The following is a 19,271-nucleotide window of genomic DNA, read 5'->3' as shown; positions in this document are numbered from 1 at the left end:
GCTGCCCATCCACCCTTCTGTCTACCCTCCTCCTGGCTGCCCATCCACCCTTCTGTCTACCCTCCACCTGGCTGCCCATCCACCCTTCTGTCTACCCTCCACCTGGCTGCCCATCCACCCTTCTGTCTACCCTCCACCTGGCTGCCCCTCCACCCTTCTGTCTACCCTCCTCCTGGCTGCCTCTCCACCCTTCTGTCTACCCTCCTCCTGGCTGCCCATCCACCCTTCTGTCTACCCTCCACCTGGCTGCCTCTCCACCCTTCTGTCTACCCTCCTCCTGGCTGCCCATCCACCCTTCTGTCTACCCTCCACCTGGCTGCCTCTCCACCCTTCTGTCTACCCTCCTCTTGGCTGCCCCTCCACCCTTCTGTCTACCATTCAACTTGCAGACATATAGGCTAGGCCTGGAGGAAGGCTGAGACACAAGTAAGAATAGAATGATGTTGAGACAGTTGCCCAGTATGTAACTTTAACTCATCATGAGCCTTTAACGTTTGATTCCTAAAACGTTTGATTCCTAAAACGTTTGATTCATATTTTTTTATTTCACCTTTATTTAACGAGGTAGGCTAGTTGAGAACAAGTTCTCATTTACAACTGCGACCTGGCCAAGATAAAGCAAAGCAGTGCGACACAAATAACACAGAGTTACACATGGAATAAACAAACATACAGTCAATACAATAGAAAAAGTCTATATACAGTGTGTGCAAATGAGGTAAGATAAGGGAGGTAGGCAATAAATAGGCCATAGTGGTGAAGTAATTACAATATAGCAATTAAACACTGGAGTGACAGATGTGCAAAAGATGAATGTGCAAGTAGTGATTCATATCATTTTTGATTCATATAACATTTGATTCCTATAACGTTTGATTCCTATAACGTTTGATTGCTATAACGTTTGATTCCTTCTAGATAAATCTGTTGATTTACTTCAGATAAATCCTTTACCTGTTAGAAGAAATGGGAATTAAAAGCCTAGATTAAGATCTAATCAAATCTATCTGATCTCTATCGGTCTAGAGACTATTAATGATATCTATCTGATCTCTATCGGTCTAGACACTATTAATGATATCTATCTGACCTCTATCAGTCTAGAGACTATTAATGATATCTATCTGACCTCTATCAGTCTAGAGACTATTAATGATATCTATCTGATCTCTATCGGTCTAGAGACTATTAATGATATCTATCTGACCTCTATCAGTCTAGAGACTATTAATGATATCTATCTGACCTCTATCAGTCTAGAGACTATTAATGATATCTATCTGATCTCTATCGGTCTAGAGACTATTAATGATATCTATCTGATCTCTATCGGTCTAGAGACTATTAATGATATCTATCTGACCTCTATCAGTCTAGAGACTATTTCACAATCCCATGGACTCCTCTGCATCTGTTGGGCACTATTTACATGGACAACACAGACAGCAGGCCATCACTATTTACATGGACAACACAGACAACACAGACAGCATGCCATCACTATTTACATGGACAACACAGACAGCAGGCCATCACTATTTACATGGACAACACAGACAGCATGCCATCACTATTTACATGGACAACACAGACAGCAGGCCATCACTATTTACATGGACAACACAGACAGCAGGCCATCACTATTTACATGGACAACACAGACAGCATGCCATCACTATTTACATGGACAACACAGACAGCAGGCCATCACTATTTACATGGACAACACAGACAGCAGGCCATCACTATTTACATGGACAACACAGACAGCAGGCCATCACTATTTACATGGACAACACAGACAGCAGGCCATCACTATTTACATGGACAACACAGACAGCAGGCCATCACTATTTACATGGACAACACAGACAACACAGACAGCAGGCCATCACTATTTACATGGACAACACAGACAGCATGCCATCACTATTTACACAGACAACACAGACAGCAGGCCATCACTATTTACATGGACAACACAGACAGCATGCCATCACTATTTACATGGACAACACAGACAGCAGGCCATCACTATTTACATGGACAACACAGACAGCAGGTAACACAGACAGCAGGCCATCACTATTTACATGGACAACACAGACAGCATGCCATCACTATTTACATGGACAACACAGACAGCAGGCCATCACTATTTACATGGACAACACAGACAGCAGGCCATCACTATTTACATGGACAACACAGACAGCATGCCATCACTATTTACACAGACAACACAGACAGCAGGCCATTGTGTAATGGGGGGGGGGCAGACATGGCAATTCTCTAATCCAAGTCCAATGTCTTACGACCATAGATCATAGGTCTGTCCAGCTCTGGCCAATCCCAGGGGGCTGTGGGGTGTGGTGGTAACGTCCACCTGTCCAGCTGTAGAGGGTGTGCTACTCAGGGTTATGGGTGGGTTGGTGGCCAGGGTGTCACAGGGCAGCTCTGGCCCAGCGGCCCTGCAGCTATAGCACAATAGCCAGTGATAATGTATGCAGGCCAGGGATGAGATCCATGGGAAACAGTGGTGGGAAGGACATCTGGGCCCTGACCTCTAACCTCTTGGAGGCTTTGCTGCTCACACAATACTGGGGAGGGAGAGCCACTGAGGAGGGTACTGGACAGGGGCTGGACTAGCCTGGTCCCAGATCTGTTGGTGTTGTCTTCTCATTGTGATACCAAATGTGATAATGACCATAGGAGTTGGTAAGAAAGCACAAACAGATCTGGGACCAGGCTATGGATGGACAGGGGATTGGGGGAGGAACTTGGGACTGGACTGGGGGGCTGGGGAGGCGAGGGAGGTCTGTTTAGGAGAGGCCATATTGATCGGGGATGCAAAATATTCCTCAGCTTTAGGGGCCACTACCGGTCCCTCCCTCCATTCCATGGCTGTCCACCTATATCTGATTCTCCCCTTTGTAACCTGTTGATGTCCCTACAGCCACTCAAACCTCTACCCGCCTCTACCTCTACCCACCTCTACCTCTACCCGCCTCTACCTCTACCCACCTCTACCTCTACCCACCTCTACCTCTACCCGCCTCTACCCGCCTCTACCTCTACCCGCCTCTACCTCTACCCACCTCTACCTCTACCCGCCTCTACCTCTACCTCTACCCGCCTCTACCCGCCTCTACCTCTACCCGCCTCTACCTCTACCCGCCTCTACCTCTGCCCGCCTCTACCTCTACCCACCTCTACCTCTACCCACCTCTACCTCTACCCACCTCTACCTCTACCCGCCTCTACCTCTACCTCTACCCGCCTCTACCCGCCTCTACCTCTACCCGCCTCTACCTCTACCCGCCTCTACCTCTGCCCGCCTCTACCTCTACCCACCTCTACCTCTACCCACCTCTACCTCTACCCACCTCTACCTCTACCCACCTCTACCTCTACCCACCTCTACCTCTACCTCTACCCGCCTCTACCCGCCTCTACCTCTACCCGCCTCTACCTCTACCCGCCTCTACCTCTGCCCGCCTCTACCTCTACCCACCTCTACCTCCCACCCGCCTCTACCTCTACCCGCCTCTACCTCTCACCCACCTCTACCTCTCCCACCCGCCTCTCCACCTCTACCTCTACCCGCCTCTACCTCGCCCCCTCTACCTCTACCCGCCTCTACCTCTCCACCCGCCCCTACCTCTACCCACCTCTACCTCTACCCACCTCTACCTCTACCCATCTCTACCTCTACCCACCTCTACCCATCTCTACCTCTACCCACCTCTACCCACCTCTACTTCTACCCACCTCTACTTCTACCCACCTCTACCTCTACCCACCTCTACCTCTACCCACCTCTACCTCTACCCACCTCTACCTCTACCCACCTCTACCCACCTCCCACCTCTACCCACCTCTACCTCTACCCACCTCTACCTCTACCTCTACCCACCCCTACCTCTACCCACCTCTACCTCTACCCACCTCTACCTCTACCCACCTCTACCTCTACCCACCTCTACCTCTACCCACCTCTACCCATCTCTACCTCTACCCATCTCTATCGCTACCCATCTCTACCGCTACCCTACCTCTACCCATCTCTACCTCTACCCATCTCTACCTCTACCCATCTCTACCTCTACCCATCTCTACCTCTACCCATCTCTACCTCTACCCACCTCTACCTCTACCTCTACCCATCTCTACCTCTACCTCTACCCATCTCTACCTCTACCCATCTCTACCTCTACCCATCTCTACCTCTACCTCTACCCATCTCTACCTCTACCTCTACCCACCTCTACCTCTACCCACCTCTACCTCTACCCATCTCTACCTCTACCCATCTCTACCTCTACCCACCTCTACCTCTACCAATCTCTACCTCTACCCGATCTATACCTACAGTATCTATACCTACAGTATCTATACCTATATCTAATCATCACTTACCCAGACCACTGATAGTGTATTCTGTGTCCTCAGGCTGGAGCTGGATGGAGGGCTGTTCTGGTTGACCCTCCTCATGGTAACAGAGCCGGTAACCCTGGACGACCACGGGGCCTGGAGATGGCTGCCATCGAACCAAGATGGAGGTGCAGTTGAGAGGCTCCAGTTGCTGCAGCAGTGGGGCAGGTGGCACTGTGGGGACACAGGAAGGAGAACAGGTATGAAGAGAATGATGAAGGACACATACTGGCTGCGTCTGAAATAGGTCTGGGGTCAAAAATAGTGCACTATATAGGGAATAGGGTGCCATTTAAGATGCACACTGTCTACAATGAAAGCCAACCAACAACCCCTACCACTACCCCTACCCCTACCACTACCCCTAGCCCTACCCCTACCACTACCCCTACCCCTACCACTACCCCTACCACTACCACTAGCCCTACCACTACCCCTAGCCCAACACTACCACTACCCCTACCACTAGCCCTACCACTACCACTAGCCCTACCACTACCACTACCCCTACCCCTACCACTACCACTAGCCCTACCACTACCACTAGCCCTACCCCTACCACTACCCCTACCACTAGCCCTACCACTACCACTAGCCCTACCACTAGCCCTACCACTACCCCTAGCCCTACCCCTACCACTAGCCCTACCACTACCACTAGCCCTACCACTACCACTACCCCTACCCCTACCACTAGCCCTACCACTATCCCTACCCCTACCACTAGCACTAGCCCTACCACTACCACTAGCCCTACCACTAGCCCTACCACTAGCCCTACCACTAGCCCTACCACTACCAGCAACACATCATTCTGTTATAGACACATCATTCTGTTATTGAAAGGATTCAACGCACAAAGCCTTGCTTCCAGGAACTGCCTGCTCACAATGGGGACTTCCTGTGTCTGAGTGATGGTACAACATCAAGATTACAGAATGAGGTACAGTACAGTAGCATAAAGGTCTGTAAAGAACATGCATAGTAGAGGCAGGGATCGGAGAAAAATCACTGTACACAGACATATCAACATACCAGTGTCACCGTACTACCACTGCCACAAGAAGAACCAGCCACTGACGGCCACACAGCCAACAGAGTATCTTAGGTAATAGATTGTTTCTGTTTCAATGGCAACCAATACCGTTTACCAATAGTTAATAGCTTTTATATTGTGTGTGAAACTGTAGTGTTTTCATATCTATTCTGTGGTAAATTAAATGACTTACATTTACATTTTACATTTTAGTCATTTAGCAGACGCTCTTATCCAGAGCGACTTACAGTAGTGAATGCATACATTTCATTTTTTTCATTCCATACATTTTTTTTTTTTCGTACTTGGCCCCCCGTGGGAATCGAACCCACAACCCTGGCGTTGCAAACACCATGCTCTACCAACTGAGCTACAGGGAAGGCCAGACTTGAAAAGAAACAGCTGGCTAAGGAATAATATTATCCCCTAAACACCCACACACAACCCAGACACACACTGACCCACTCACACAGACACACCCACCCACACAGACACACCCACCCACACACACTGACCCACCCACCCACTGACCCACCCACCCACACACACTGACCGACCCACCCACCCACACACACTGACCCACCCACACACACTAACCCACCCACACACACTAACCCACCACCCACCCACACACACTGACCCACCCACACAGACCCACCCACCCACACAGACCCACCCACCCACACACACACTGACCCACCCACACAGACCCACCCACACACACACTGACCCACCTACACACTGACCCACCCACCCACACACACTGACCGACCCACACACACACACACTGACCCACCCACCCACACACACTGACCGACCCACACAGACCCACCCACCCACACAGACCCACCCACCCACACACACACTGACCCACCCACACAGACCCACCCACACACACACTGACCCACCTACACACTGACCCACCCACCCACACACATTGACCGACCCACACACACACACTGACCCACCCACCCACAAACACACACTGACCCACCACCCACCCACCCACACACACACTGACCCACCCACACAGACCCACCCACCCACACACACACTGACCCACCCACACAGACCCACCCACACACTGACCCACCCACCCACACACACTGACCGACCCACACACACACACTGACCCACCCACACACACTAACCCACCACCCAGCCACCCACCCACCCAAACACAATGACCCACCCACACACACACACCGACCCACCCACACACACACACCGACCCACACACCCACACACACACCGACCCACCCACCCACACACACACACACTCACCCACCCACACACACACACACTGACACACCCACACTCATATCAAATCAAAATGAAATTGTATTGGTCACATACACATATTTAGCAGATGTTATTGCGGGTGTATAGAAATGCTTGTAGGTGCGACCCCCATCTATATTTTTTTCATACATATATCTGTTTTACCGTTTGGAAATTAAAACACTTTAATTTCCCCCTCCATTTAAAGGTGTCAAAAGACTTGGGACAAATTTACTTATATGTGTATTAACGTAGTCAAACGTTTAGTAGTTGGTCCCATAGTTGTAGGACGCAATGACTACGTGTGTTTCAAATGTTGGTGTGCAGAAGGTACCCTAGTAGTTAAGAACGTTATAACGGCCAGTAACTGAAAGGTCACTGGTTCGAATCCCCGAGCTGAGTTGGTTCAAGAGAAATCTGTTGATGCGCCTTGAGCAAGGCACTGACTGCTTCTGTAAATCACTCTGAAGAATAGAAAACCTTTACATGCTGTGTGATGTTAGTTACCTTTGATGCTGAAGATTTAGGGTGAGGGTTAGGATGTGATGTTAGTTACCTTTGATGCTGGAGGTTTAGGGTGAGGGTTAGGATGTGATGTTAGTTACCTTTAATGCTGGAGGTTTAGGGTGAGGGTTAGGATGTGATGTTAGTTACCTTTGATGCTGGAGGTTTAGGGTGAGCGTTAGGATGTGATGTTAGTTACCTTTGATGCTGGAGGTTTAGGGTGAGGGTTAGGATGTGATGTTAGTTACCTTTGATGCTGGAGGTTTAGGGTGAGGGTTAGGATGTGATGTTAGTTACCTTTGATGCTGGAGGTTTAGGGTGAGGGTTCGGATGTGATGTTAGTTACCTTTGATGCTGGAGGTTTAGGGTGAGGGTTAGGATGTGATGTTAGTTACCTTTGATGCTGGAGGTTTAGGGTGAGCGTTAGGATGTGATGTTAGTTACCTTTGATGCTGGAGGTTTAGGGTGAGGGTTAGGATGTGATGTTAGTTACCTTTGATGCTGGAGGTTTAGGGTGAGCGTTAGGATGTGATGTTAGTTACCTTTGATGCTGGAGGTTTAGGGTGAGGGTTAGGATGTGATGTTAGTTACCTTTGATGCTGGAGGTTTAGGGTGAGGGTTAGGATGTGATGTTAGTTACCTTTGATGCTGGAGGTTTAGGGTGAGCGTTAGGATGTGATGTTAGTTACCTTTGATGCTGGAGGTTTAGGGTGAGGGTTAGGATGTGATGTTAGTTACCTTTGATGCTGGAGGTTTAGGGTGAGGGTTAGGATGTGATGTTAGTTACCTTTGATGCTGGAGGTTTAGGGTGAGGGTTAGGATGTGATGTTAGTTACCTTTGATGCTGGAGGTTTAGGGTGAGCGTTAGGATGTGATGTTAGTTACCTTTGATGCTGGAGGTTTAGGTGAGCGTTAGGATGTGATGTTAGTTACCTTTGATGCTGGAGGTTTAAGGTGAGGGTTAGGATGTGATGTTAGATTCCTTTAATGCTGGTTTAGGGTGAGCGTTAGGATGTGATGTTAGTTACCTTTGATGCTGGAGGTTTTGGGAGTACGGTGGGAGGTCCAGGAGGAGGGTTCACACCACCCCACCCTGGTGGCTGCAGCGATCTGGAGCAGGTAGACGGTATCAGGCTGAAGGTCTCCCAGGAGGTACTGGGTGTTGTTCTGGGCCAGCTCCACAGACAGAACCGTGGTGTCTGCAGCCGTGCGGTAGGACAGACGATAGGCCCAGATGTGCCCACGGGACAGTTTGGTTGGTAGAGGCTGCCACAAAACCTGGATGTCTGTAGGGCTGTGGCTGGTCAGGCTGAGCTCTGGGTTACGCAGGGGCACTGGAGGGGACAGGAGGAGACATTCAACCGTGTTGGAATGGATCAGTTAGAGACAAGGCGAGGCACAGAATCTCTAACCTTAATCCCAATATTGAGCAGTTATTTGGGATGATTTGTAGATCAGTGATTCTGCACAGTCCGAATGCAATGCAGTCAAACTTAAAACACATACAAATGAAGTGATGAAGTGAGTTACAGAAAGGAGTAGTTGATAATCCCTGTTATCTGCTCAATTCCATTCCATTCTATTCATTGGCATGACAACAGTCTACTTGTATGAGCTTACTCACCGTCCTCCAGAGTGTGTTGACAGACTTGGTCAGACATACGGCTAGCTCCCATCGGCATATAAGCCACCATGTAAAAAGAGTAGTTCCAGGATGGCTCCAGGTCATCTATAATGTAGCTGGTCGGGTCGTTGCCAATCACCGCCTGGTATTCCTCATTGTTTAGTCCTGGAATGGATAGGGGAGAAAATGAAAAGGTTTTAATGTAACGTGTTACAAGGAAGATGCCTCAAATAGATGAATAGATGAATAAAATAGATATAAAAGACCAGAGATGAGTATCTTCAAACCCTGTGGTATGTTAACAAGTTGGTTTTACTGTTTGGGTAAACTAGTCTTTCTGCTAACAGTCTTCTTGCCCCTCAGATTTTCTGTAAACATTGAACTAATGCAGAGCAGAGCAGAGTCACATTCCCTGTGACGTCTTTCCTGCCCACAGGCCTCAAACAGTCCTAACCTGTGACGTCTTTCCTGCCCACAGGCCTCAAACAGTCCTAACCTGTGACATGTTTTAACCCGGCCCACAGGCCTCAAACAGTCCTAATCTGTGACGTCTTTCCTGTCCACAGGCCTCAAACAGTCCTAATCTGTGACGTCTTTCCTGTCCACAGGCCTCAAACAGTCCTAACCTGTGACATGTTTTAACCCGGCCCACAGGCCTCAAACAGTCCTAATCTGTGACGTCTTTCCTGCTCACAGGCCTCAAACAGTCCTAATCTGTGACGTCTTTCCTGCTCACAGGCCTCAAACAGTCCTAACCTGTGACATGTTTTAACCGGCCCACAGGCCTCAAACAGTCCTAATCTGTGACATGTCTTAACCGGCTCACAGGCCTCAAACAGTCCTAATCTGTGACGTCTTTCCTGCTCACAGGCCTCAAACAGTCCTAATCTGTGACGTCTTTCCTGCCCACAGGCCTCAATCAGTCCTAATCTGTGACGTCTTTCCTGCCCACAGGCCTCAATCAGTCCAAACCAAATGACAAGGAGTTAAATAAAAATGTTTTTACTTTTGTCTGCATCCCCTTTTTAAACCGTGTTTTTAGCAACTGTCAGCTATTATTGTTGTTTCAATGTCAGTTAAATGATGTTTCTAGATTATCTTCTCACATTACAAATGTTTGGTCTGTTTGGTTTTGACAAAGTCAAGTAGTAGATAGCGGTAAGTCCTATTCCATAAATCCTATTCCATAAATCCTATTCCCTAAGGAATAAGTCCTATTCCCTAAATCCTTTTCCCTAGGTAATAAGTCCTATTCCCTAAATCTTATTCCCTAAGTAATACATCCTATTCCCTCAATCCTAAGTCCTATTCCCTAAGTCCTTTTCCCTAAGTAATAAATCCTATTCCCTAAATCCTGAATCCTATTCCCTAAATCCAAAGTCCTATTCCCTGAGTAATATGTCCTATTCCCTGAGTAATATGTCCTATTCCCTGAGTAATATGTCCTATTCCCTGAGTAATATGTCCTATTCCCTGAGTAATATGTCCTATTCCCTAAGAAATAAGTCCTATTCCCTAAGTCCTATTCCCTAAGTAATAAGTCCTATTCCCTAAGTCCTATTCCCCAAGCCCTAAATCCTAAATCCTATTTAAATGTTTTATTTAACCTTTATTTAACTAGGCAAGTCAGTTAAGAAGAAATTCTTATTTACAATGACGGCCTACCCCGGCCAAACACTCCCCTAACCCGGACGATGCTGGGCCAATTGTATGCCGTCCTATGGGACTCGCGATAACGGCAGATCAGGACGCCTCGGTGGGAGTGTTGAGAGGGGGCCTCGGCTCTCTCTCCTCTCCCCGTGTGTCCTTCCTTTCCCATGCGTTACGCATGCGGTTCCCGGGGTAGCGCTGGGGGTTAGGTTTGGGCCGCGGAGCTCCGACCGCCGACCTAAACCGGATTGAGAAGGTGAGCCCGGGCGCCCGGCCACACTCCATTCACTTTGACTACGACCTCAGATCAGACGAGGCAACCCGCTGAATTTAAGCATATTACTAAGCAGAGGAAAATAAACTAACCAGGATTCCCTCAGTAGCGGCGAGCGAAGAGGAAAGAGCCCAGCGCCGAATCCCCATCCGTCCGGCGGGCGCGGGAAATGTGGCGTATAGAAGACTTTGTTAAGGCCTATTGCCTAAATCCTATTCCCTAAGTCATATTCCCTAAATCATATTGCCTAAATCCTAAATCCTATTCCCTAAATTCTAAGTCATATTCCCTAAATCCTATTCCCTGAGTCCTACATCCTATTCCTTAAGTCCTACGTCCTATTCCCTAAATCCTGTTCCTTTAGTCCTAAATCCTATTCCCTAAATCCTATTCCCTAAATCCTATTCCATAAATCCTAAATCCTATTCCCTACAGTAAATCCTAAGTCTATTGGCTAAGTCCTATTCCCTAAATCCTATTCCCTAAATTATTTTCCCTAAGTCCTAAGTCCTATTTCAAGGCCATCCAAGCTTACGACACTTCAAAAACGGTGTCCTGTTCCTTTAAGAGCATGCAGCGAGAGGTTGAGAAGGTTGAGAGCGGACAATGGCAGGCCATGGCTTATTTTGGTGAGCTTGCCATTCTTCCTGATAAAACCTTGACCTCAGCATTGGCTACAACAGATGGCCTCCAAGGAAATCTGGTCACACGTTAGACTACTAGAGCCGTAGAGGTTAGAGCGCTGCCTGCCTGCCTGCCTCCATCACCTATTGAGGTGGACTGGACTCCCCTTTTCACTCCTTTCAAATACCTTCATTGTGAAGTTCAAAAAGTTCAACCACCATTTTCAACATTTCTCAGTGACCAATCGTTGCCTGTAACATATTGGTACAACAAGAACACATTTTATGAATGTCTGAAAAAAAGCGATGTCCACAACTCTGTAATGCTCCCCAGTGATTTCATTAGACGCATATCAAACCATATTTTCATTTTCTACAAAAATGTATGTGAGAGAGGAGATTTGTGGCTTGTGGACATTACTTTTGTCATATCCTGTAAAATGGCATATTGCTAATTTCTCCCTCACCCGGTCTTTACTCCACCCCCACCCTGTCTTTACTCCTCCCTCACCCTGTCGTTACACCTCCCTCACCCTGTCTTTACTCCCCCATCACCCTGTCTTTAGTCCTACCTTCACCGTCTTTAACTCTCCCTCACCCTGTCTTTACCTCTCCCTCACCCTGTCTTTAGTCCTACCTTCAGCCTTCATGTAGTGAACTGAGTATGTGATGACTTTGTCAGCATTACAATCAGACATTATAAAGGCTCATGCATGCTTATAACAGTACATTTACCCTCAGCCTTCATGTAGTGTACAGAATAAGCGATGACTTTGTCAGCGTTGTAGATGGGTCTCTCCCAGGCCAGTAGGATGGCTGAGGAGGAGATGGTTTCAGCGTGGATGTTCCTGGGCGCGCTGGGCCGGTCCTCAGACATCACCACGATGAGGCGTGCCAGGGACAGAACACTGCCCTGTTCGTTCTCCGCCACACACTGGTAGATGGCATCATCCTCTGTTGTGATCTGAGTGATCACCAGTTTACTGTGGAGGGAAACAGAGTCATGAACTTCGGTACAGTCTTTATTAATGGTATGTGTACAATGCCATCAAGCTTAAATCAATACTTGTATTATTATTTTTATTTTTTAAATGTTTTACCAGGCAGGTCAATTAAGAACAAATTATTATTTACAATGATGGCCTGGCAGGTCGCCATTTGAAATACATAAAACTGCATTGTTGGTTAAGGGCTTGTAAGTAAGCATTTCACTGTAAGGTCTACTACACCTGTTGTATTCGACGCATTTGACAAATAACATTCGATTTGATGAGAACAGCTTCACTATTATTACAACAAACCATTGTTGGAGATCATTTGACTGACACATTGACATTTTTTATGGTTTTCTTTATGTCAATAGTGTTATTGTGAAGTCAAAGACACATTTCCATATTGAGTGGACAATAAAAAAAAAAGTTTGTTTTAATTCTAAATTTTAAAAAAGCACTTGAACATCTGTGTTATCTTGTTGCAGGTGCGTGGAGATAATGTGATGATATCGTCAATGAACGCTATGAGGCCGACACGTTCAATAAACTAAGTGATATAAGCAGGAGAGCAGCGTTCGGTTTCTCTTTTCTTTGAATATCCCATTTTAAAATGTGAAGTGTTCATTTGAGATTTAGTACTGAGTTGTTCAGGTGTAACAGTACCTGTTGTACATCTTGATCCTGCCGTTCAGGTGCACCTCCTCTCCGTTCTTCAGCCAGGTGATGCGTGGCGGGGGCACCCCCTGAGCCTGGCACATGAAGCGGGCAGTGCCAGCCCTGGGACGGGTCTGGCTCTCGGGTCTCTCCACCAGCGATGGGGGCTCTAGAGGCAGAACAAGTGGTGGAGGAGGTGGGTATCACCCTTTTACTATATCATTTAACTGTACTATACACATCCAGTCTATTTGTGCAGTATTATTTATAGGTGACGACACGTTACGAAAAACCCTAAGGATGGCATAATATTCTTACATTTGTACTTTTTATTGGTGGATAGAGACAGGAAGTATTAGGAAGTGTGTGTGGAAGCAGTGGGACCGGGGTTTGAACCCACACTCACACAGACATACATACACCAAAGGCTGTGGGGTGTTTCTCAAAATGCATACTACTGTGCTCCGAGTACGCAAATTGGGAGTACGGGACGGTCGGAAGTATGAGTCTAAATCAAAGTATGCGAAACGGAGCATGGAGGGCACTTCTCGAATGCGTTTGTAGATATTTTGAAGCATGCATCGATGCTTCAATGGAAAGTATGCAAAGAAATATGACACAACCACGTAAAAATTAAGAACGTTTTCTTGAAATCAACGGCGGCCATTATTTGACCTGAAGCGAGAGAAAAATACACTCCGTCTTCGAATGCAATTTTGCCTATTCACATGTCATATGTTGCCTGACTACAATATTTTATCGTGATACATTAATAAATACATGCTGTGTTAATTTTGGCATGGATACCTGCCTACAATACCCACTGTAGTGTGCGTAGGTCCATAGTAAGTCAATAGATCTCACTGGCTAGCTACTACCGTTAGCTAGCCAGATAGCCACGAAGAATTGACATCTACCATGGATAACATTGGTTTTAGGTCATTTTTGCCTGTTATACTATCTGGTTAGCTACATTATTAAGATTCACATATAGCTAGCTGATAGTTATGAAGTAAAACGTTTGCTTTGTGTATATCTTGTTTGGTCTCTATTGTCGCCATTGTCCTGTCTAGAGGAAGGGTCGGTGAATGGGGAGATGCAGCGTGAGGTAATACAGCAGGGGAAGTGCTGCTCAGCGTGATGTAATACAGTAGGGGGAGTGCTGCTCAGTGTGAGGTAATACAGCAGGGGGAGGTGCAGCGTGAGGTAATACAGTAGGGGGAGTGCTGCTCAGCGTGAGGTAATACAGCAGGGGGAGGTGCAGCGTGAGGTAATACAGTAGGGGGAGTGCTGCTCAGTGTGAGGTAATACAGCAGGGGGAGGTGCAGCGTGAGGTAATACAGTAGGGGGAGTGCTGCACAGCGTGAGGTAATACCACAGGGGGAGTGCTGCTCAGCGTGAGGTAATACAGCAGGGGGAGTGCTGCTCAGCGTGAGGTAATACAGTAGGGGGAGTGCTGTTCAGCGTGAGGTAATACAGTAGGGGGAGTGCTGCTCAGCGTGAGGTAATACAGCAGGGGGAGTGCTGCTCAGCATGAGGTAATACAGCAGGGGGAGTGCTGCTCAGCGTGAGGTAATACAGCAGGGGGAGTGCTGCTCAGCGTGAGGTAATACAGCAGGGGGAGTGCTGCTCAGCGTGAGGTAATAAAGTAGGGGGAGGGCTGCTCAGCGTGAGGTAATACAGTAGGGGAGTGATACTCAGCGTGAGGTAATACAGCAGGGGGAGTGCTGCTCAGTGAGAGGTAATACAGCAGGGGAGGTGCAGCGTGAGGTAATACAGTAGGGGGAGGGCTGCTCAGCGTGAGGTAATACAGTAGGGGGAGTGCTACTCAGCGTGAGGTGATACAGTAGGGGGAGGGCTGCTCAGCGTGAGGTAATACAGCAGGGGGAGTGCTGCTCAGCGTGAGGTAATACAGTAGGGGGAGTGCTGCTCAGCATGAGGTAATACAGCAGGGGGAGTGCTACTCAGCGTGAGGTAATACAGTAGGGGGAGGGCTGCTCAGCGTGAGGTAATACAGTAGGGGAGTGCTGCTCAGCGTCAGGTAATACAGTAGGGGGGAGTGCTGCTCAGCATGAGGTAATACAGCAGGGGGAGTGCTACTCAGCGTGAGGTAATACAGTAGGGGGAGTGCTGCTCAGCGTGAGGTAATACAGTAGGGGGAGTGCTACTCAGCGTGAGGTAATACAGTAAGGGGAGTGCTACTCAGCGTGAGGTAATACAGTAGGGGGAGTGCTGCTCAGCGTGAGGTAATACGTAGGGGGAGTGCTGCTCAGCGTGAGGTAATACAGTAGGGGGAGTGCTGCTCAGCGTGAGGTAATACAGTAGGGGGAGTGCTGCTCAACGTGAGGTAATACAGCAGGGGGAGGTGCAGCGTGAGGTAATACAGTAGGGGGAGTGCTGCTCAGCGTGAGGTAATACAGTAGGGGGAGTGCTGCTCAACATGAGGTAATGCAGTAGGGGGAGTGCTGCTCAATGTGAGGTAATACAGCAGGGGGAGGTGCAGCGTGAGGTAATACAGTAGGGGGAGTGCTGCTCAGCGTAAGGTAATACAGTAGGGGGAGTGCTGCTCAACGTGAGGTAATACAGCAGGGGGAGTGCTGCTCAGTGTGAGGTAATACAGTAGGGGGAGTGCTGCTCAGCGTGAGGTAATACAGTAGGGGGAGTGCTGCTCAATGTGAGGTAATACAGTAGGGGGAGGGCTGCTCAGCGTGAGGTAATACAGTAGCGGGAGTGCTGCTCAGCGTGAGGTAATACAGCAGGGGGAATGCTGCTCAGCGTGAGGTAATACAGTAGGGGGAATGCTGCTCAAATGGAATGTTTCACGTCTTCTCCATACTCTCGTCCTCACAAGAACGTACTCAAGAGAACGTCCTCGGAGAATACACTGGGAGCATGAGAGTGTGGAGCACGCTAGGTAGTATGCATATTGAGAAACCACTCAGTGGCTGTAACCACTAGACCAAAACCCAAAGCAATATTCTCCCATTTCAGCTGAAAACACATTGTTGGATCGGTATATAAGGATATAGTAGTTTACCTAGCACAGTGAGGTTGGCAGCAGCGATGGTGTAGTTGCGTGTTCTTGGGGTGGTGGCTCTACAGAGGTAGACTCCACTGTGCTGAGGCTTCACATCACTGATCACCAGGTTTCCACTGTCAAACACAAATAAATATATCTTTTTTAAATGCATTAAAACACAACACACTTTACAGTACAAACAGTACTTTTAGACCTCTGAAGCAACCGCACACATTTTCCTTCAGGAAATACATTTTTCTATATATTTTTTTTATAACAATAATAAAATCACATACAACACAAAGGATGTTTTAAAAAAAAAAAATGTCACTGATAGATAAATGACAAGCTACAAAAGTGGGTCTTTAAACGTGATGGCCGATGTTGCACAGAGCATTATGGGTACAGTGGTGCATCATGCATCCTCTCACCTGCCCAGCACCCTGGCATTGAACACGTCGATGGGTTTACTGTCGGCCCGGCTCCAGGAGATGATGGGACTGGGGTTGCCTGTAGCAACACACTCCAGGACCACGGTGTAGTGGAGGGAAGCTGTCATGTTTTGGGGGCCCGCAATGATCCGGGGCCTCTGACGCGGTTTAGGGCCAGAACCTACACAGAGACAAAAAAAAGTTTTAGTTGTGCATTTATTTTCACAGTTAAAACCAGTACAATTTGAAAGGAGACATACTGTATGTGCAGGTGAGGTAGAGAAGGAGGATGGGCTTATAAACAAGTCTACCCATAATCTTAATTGAAAGCACACACACACCTGGGTTGATGACGGAGAGTGTTGCCTCTCTACTCTTGACCCGGTTGCCGATGTTGGTGGCCACACAACGGTACTTCCCAGCATCCTCTAGTTGGACGTTTTGAATCTGGAGAGCTCCGTTGGGCAGGACTGTGATTCTAGAGAGACAAATGGACAATGATGGCCAGGACCAGGGCCCAGAGTCACGAAACACTTCTTAAGAAAAAAAAAAGAGAAGTTCATAAGATGTGCAATTCCTCAACAATATCTTAAGATTTAATGATTTTCTTATGAACTTCTCAAATATCTTCTTAAGATGGTTGTTGCTAGGCAACTGTTTTCGCTAGCTATCTAGCTAGCAATGGCAATCATGTTAGCATATTTCTTACTGAGATTACTGTTCTAAAACATGTTCTTGGGTTTAAAATAATCAATACTGACCAGGGCCTGATAGAACAGTATACACACAGTCCCAAAAAAAGGATTCCAATCTAGTCAAAGTAAAGGACAGACAGACAGATACAGTATGAGGTGGCTGAAGACAGTTTCTCTTTCTCGTTCCTCACATCTTCTCTCCTCGCCTCCTTCTCACAGATGAATTGAGACAGAGCCAAGTTCCAGCAGGTACCTACCTGTCTGTCTCCAACAGTAGGGTGTTCCAGCAGGTACCTACCTGTCTGTCTCCAACGGTAGGGTGTTCCAGCAGGTACCTACCTGTCTGTCTCCAACGGTAGGGTGTTCCAGCAGGTACCTACCTGTCTGTCTCCAATGGTAGGGTGTTCCAGCAGGTACCTACCTGTCTGTCTCCAACGGTAGGGTGTTTTGTTTTAGCATCCAGGTGTAGTGCGCTTTGTGTGTAGTGTCTAGTGTGCCTACCTGTCTGTCTCCAAAGGTAGTGTGCTTTGGTCTTGCTCCCAGGTGATGGTGGCAGGAGGGTTAGAGGTCACCTGGCAGGTGAACCTGGCCACGGAACCCTCGGTCACCTCCAAAGGAACGGGCTGCACCACGAATGGTGAGATATCTGCAACGCGGTGAAAACACAATCAGCAAAGGAAGCAGTGGTTTCTCAGTTTAATATGAACTCTGTAAAGTCACAGAACCACTGAGTTCTTCTTTGCAAGAGTTCTTCTATGTGGGGCAGCAGGTAGCCTAGTGGTTAGAGCATTGGGCCAGTAACCGTAAAGTGTTGCTAGATCGAATCCCTGAGCTGACAAGGTAAAAATCTGTCATTCTGCCCATGAACAAGGCAGTTAACCCACTGTTCCTAGGCCGTCATTGAAAATAAGAATTTGTTCTTAACTGACTTGCCTAGTTAAACAAAGAAATAAAAAACGAGTAGATAGAAGAAGGTGCTAAAAATGTTTCTCTCAGGAGCTTGAAAAGGGTTAGCTCTAAAGCACGGGTTCTTAAACTTTTTCAGCCTGGGACCTAAATTAGAAATTCTGTGTTTTCCTAGGACCCAAGCTTATGAACATATGCAACTATATGTAAATATTGGTACATTTCATTGCCTTTATGCCTAAAACAAATGCAATATAGACAAAAACAAATAACAATGAAATGAAATAGCCAAACAAACAGCTAGTCATGTTTATTTCCCCCATTAAACACTCTGACATATCTGTCTAGGTTGGAACTGTTGCTGTTAAAATTCAAGAAATAATTTTCATTCTGAACTGGAATAAACTGATTGATCCAGGCTGTATCACATCCGGCCGTGATTGGGAGACCAGAAAACACACACACACACAGTCCTAATGAGAGGTGTGTGGCTGGTTGAAGTTTTCAACAAGCATGTGTCACGACTTCCACCGAAGTCGGTTCCTCTCCTTGTTCGGGCAGCGTTCAGCGGTCGGCGTCACCGGTCTTCTAGCCATCGTCGATCCACTTTTCATTTTCCATTTGTTTTGTCTTGTTTTCCTACACACCTGGTTCTCATTTCCCTCATTAAGTGCTGTGTATTTAACCCTCTGTTCCCCCCATGTCTTTGTGTGGAATTGTTTGTTGTAAGTGCTTGTGCACATGTTTACTGGTGTGCGTCGGATTTTGTACCCATGTTGGTTATTTCTTTACGCCGTTGGTTTTTAAATTAAACTGCTCCGGCTATTACCTAGTTTTGCTCTCCTGCGTCTGACTTCACTGCCACCAGTTACGCACCCCTTACAGCATGTCTATTCTGGGCTCTGTTTTTGACAGTGCAACATTGAGGTCATGCTCAGCATTGAGACTGTTCCTGTACTTGTTTTTTAAGTAATACAGAGTTGAGAACCCTGACTGACAAAGGTACGTGGTGCCAAACTGGACCAGAACATCTACTGCTTTCTCAGTCAGGCAGGAGACCGCTTCCTGCTGTAGATGAGCAACCCAGAACTGTATGTGTGTTTGCCTCAAAAATTATCTTGCTTCAATCAGTTTATTCCAGTTCAGAA

General features: G+C 47.4%; 1 protein-coding gene across 1 annotated transcript in view; it reads right to left on the bottom strand.

Annotated features, from left to right (window-relative positions):
- Positions 1 to 19,271, bottom strand: part of LOC106584738 (protogenin B) — a 43,259-nt gene that overhangs the window by 13,288 nt on the left and 10,700 nt on the right. The window contains 9 exon segments of the mRNA XM_045706120.1: positions 4,420 to 4,608; positions 8,284 to 8,589; positions 8,880 to 9,044; positions 12,162 to 12,409; positions 13,082 to 13,241; positions 16,110 to 16,225; positions 16,523 to 16,703; positions 16,864 to 17,000; positions 17,719 to 17,863. Coding sequence (XP_045562076.1) covers positions 4,420 to 4,608; positions 8,284 to 8,589; positions 8,880 to 9,044; positions 12,162 to 12,409; positions 13,082 to 13,241; positions 16,110 to 16,225; positions 16,523 to 16,703; positions 16,864 to 17,000; positions 17,719 to 17,863 — 1,647 coding nt within the window.

Source organism: Salmo salar, chromosome ssa23, assembly GCF_905237065.1.
Source record: "Salmo salar chromosome ssa23, Ssal_v3.1, whole genome shotgun sequence".
NCBI classification, from domain to species: domain Eukaryota; kingdom Metazoa; phylum Chordata; class Actinopteri; order Salmoniformes; family Salmonidae; genus Salmo; species Salmo salar.
The sequence above is the reverse complement of the archived record's forward strand: the minus strand, read 5'-3'. Positions and strand labels throughout refer to the sequence as shown.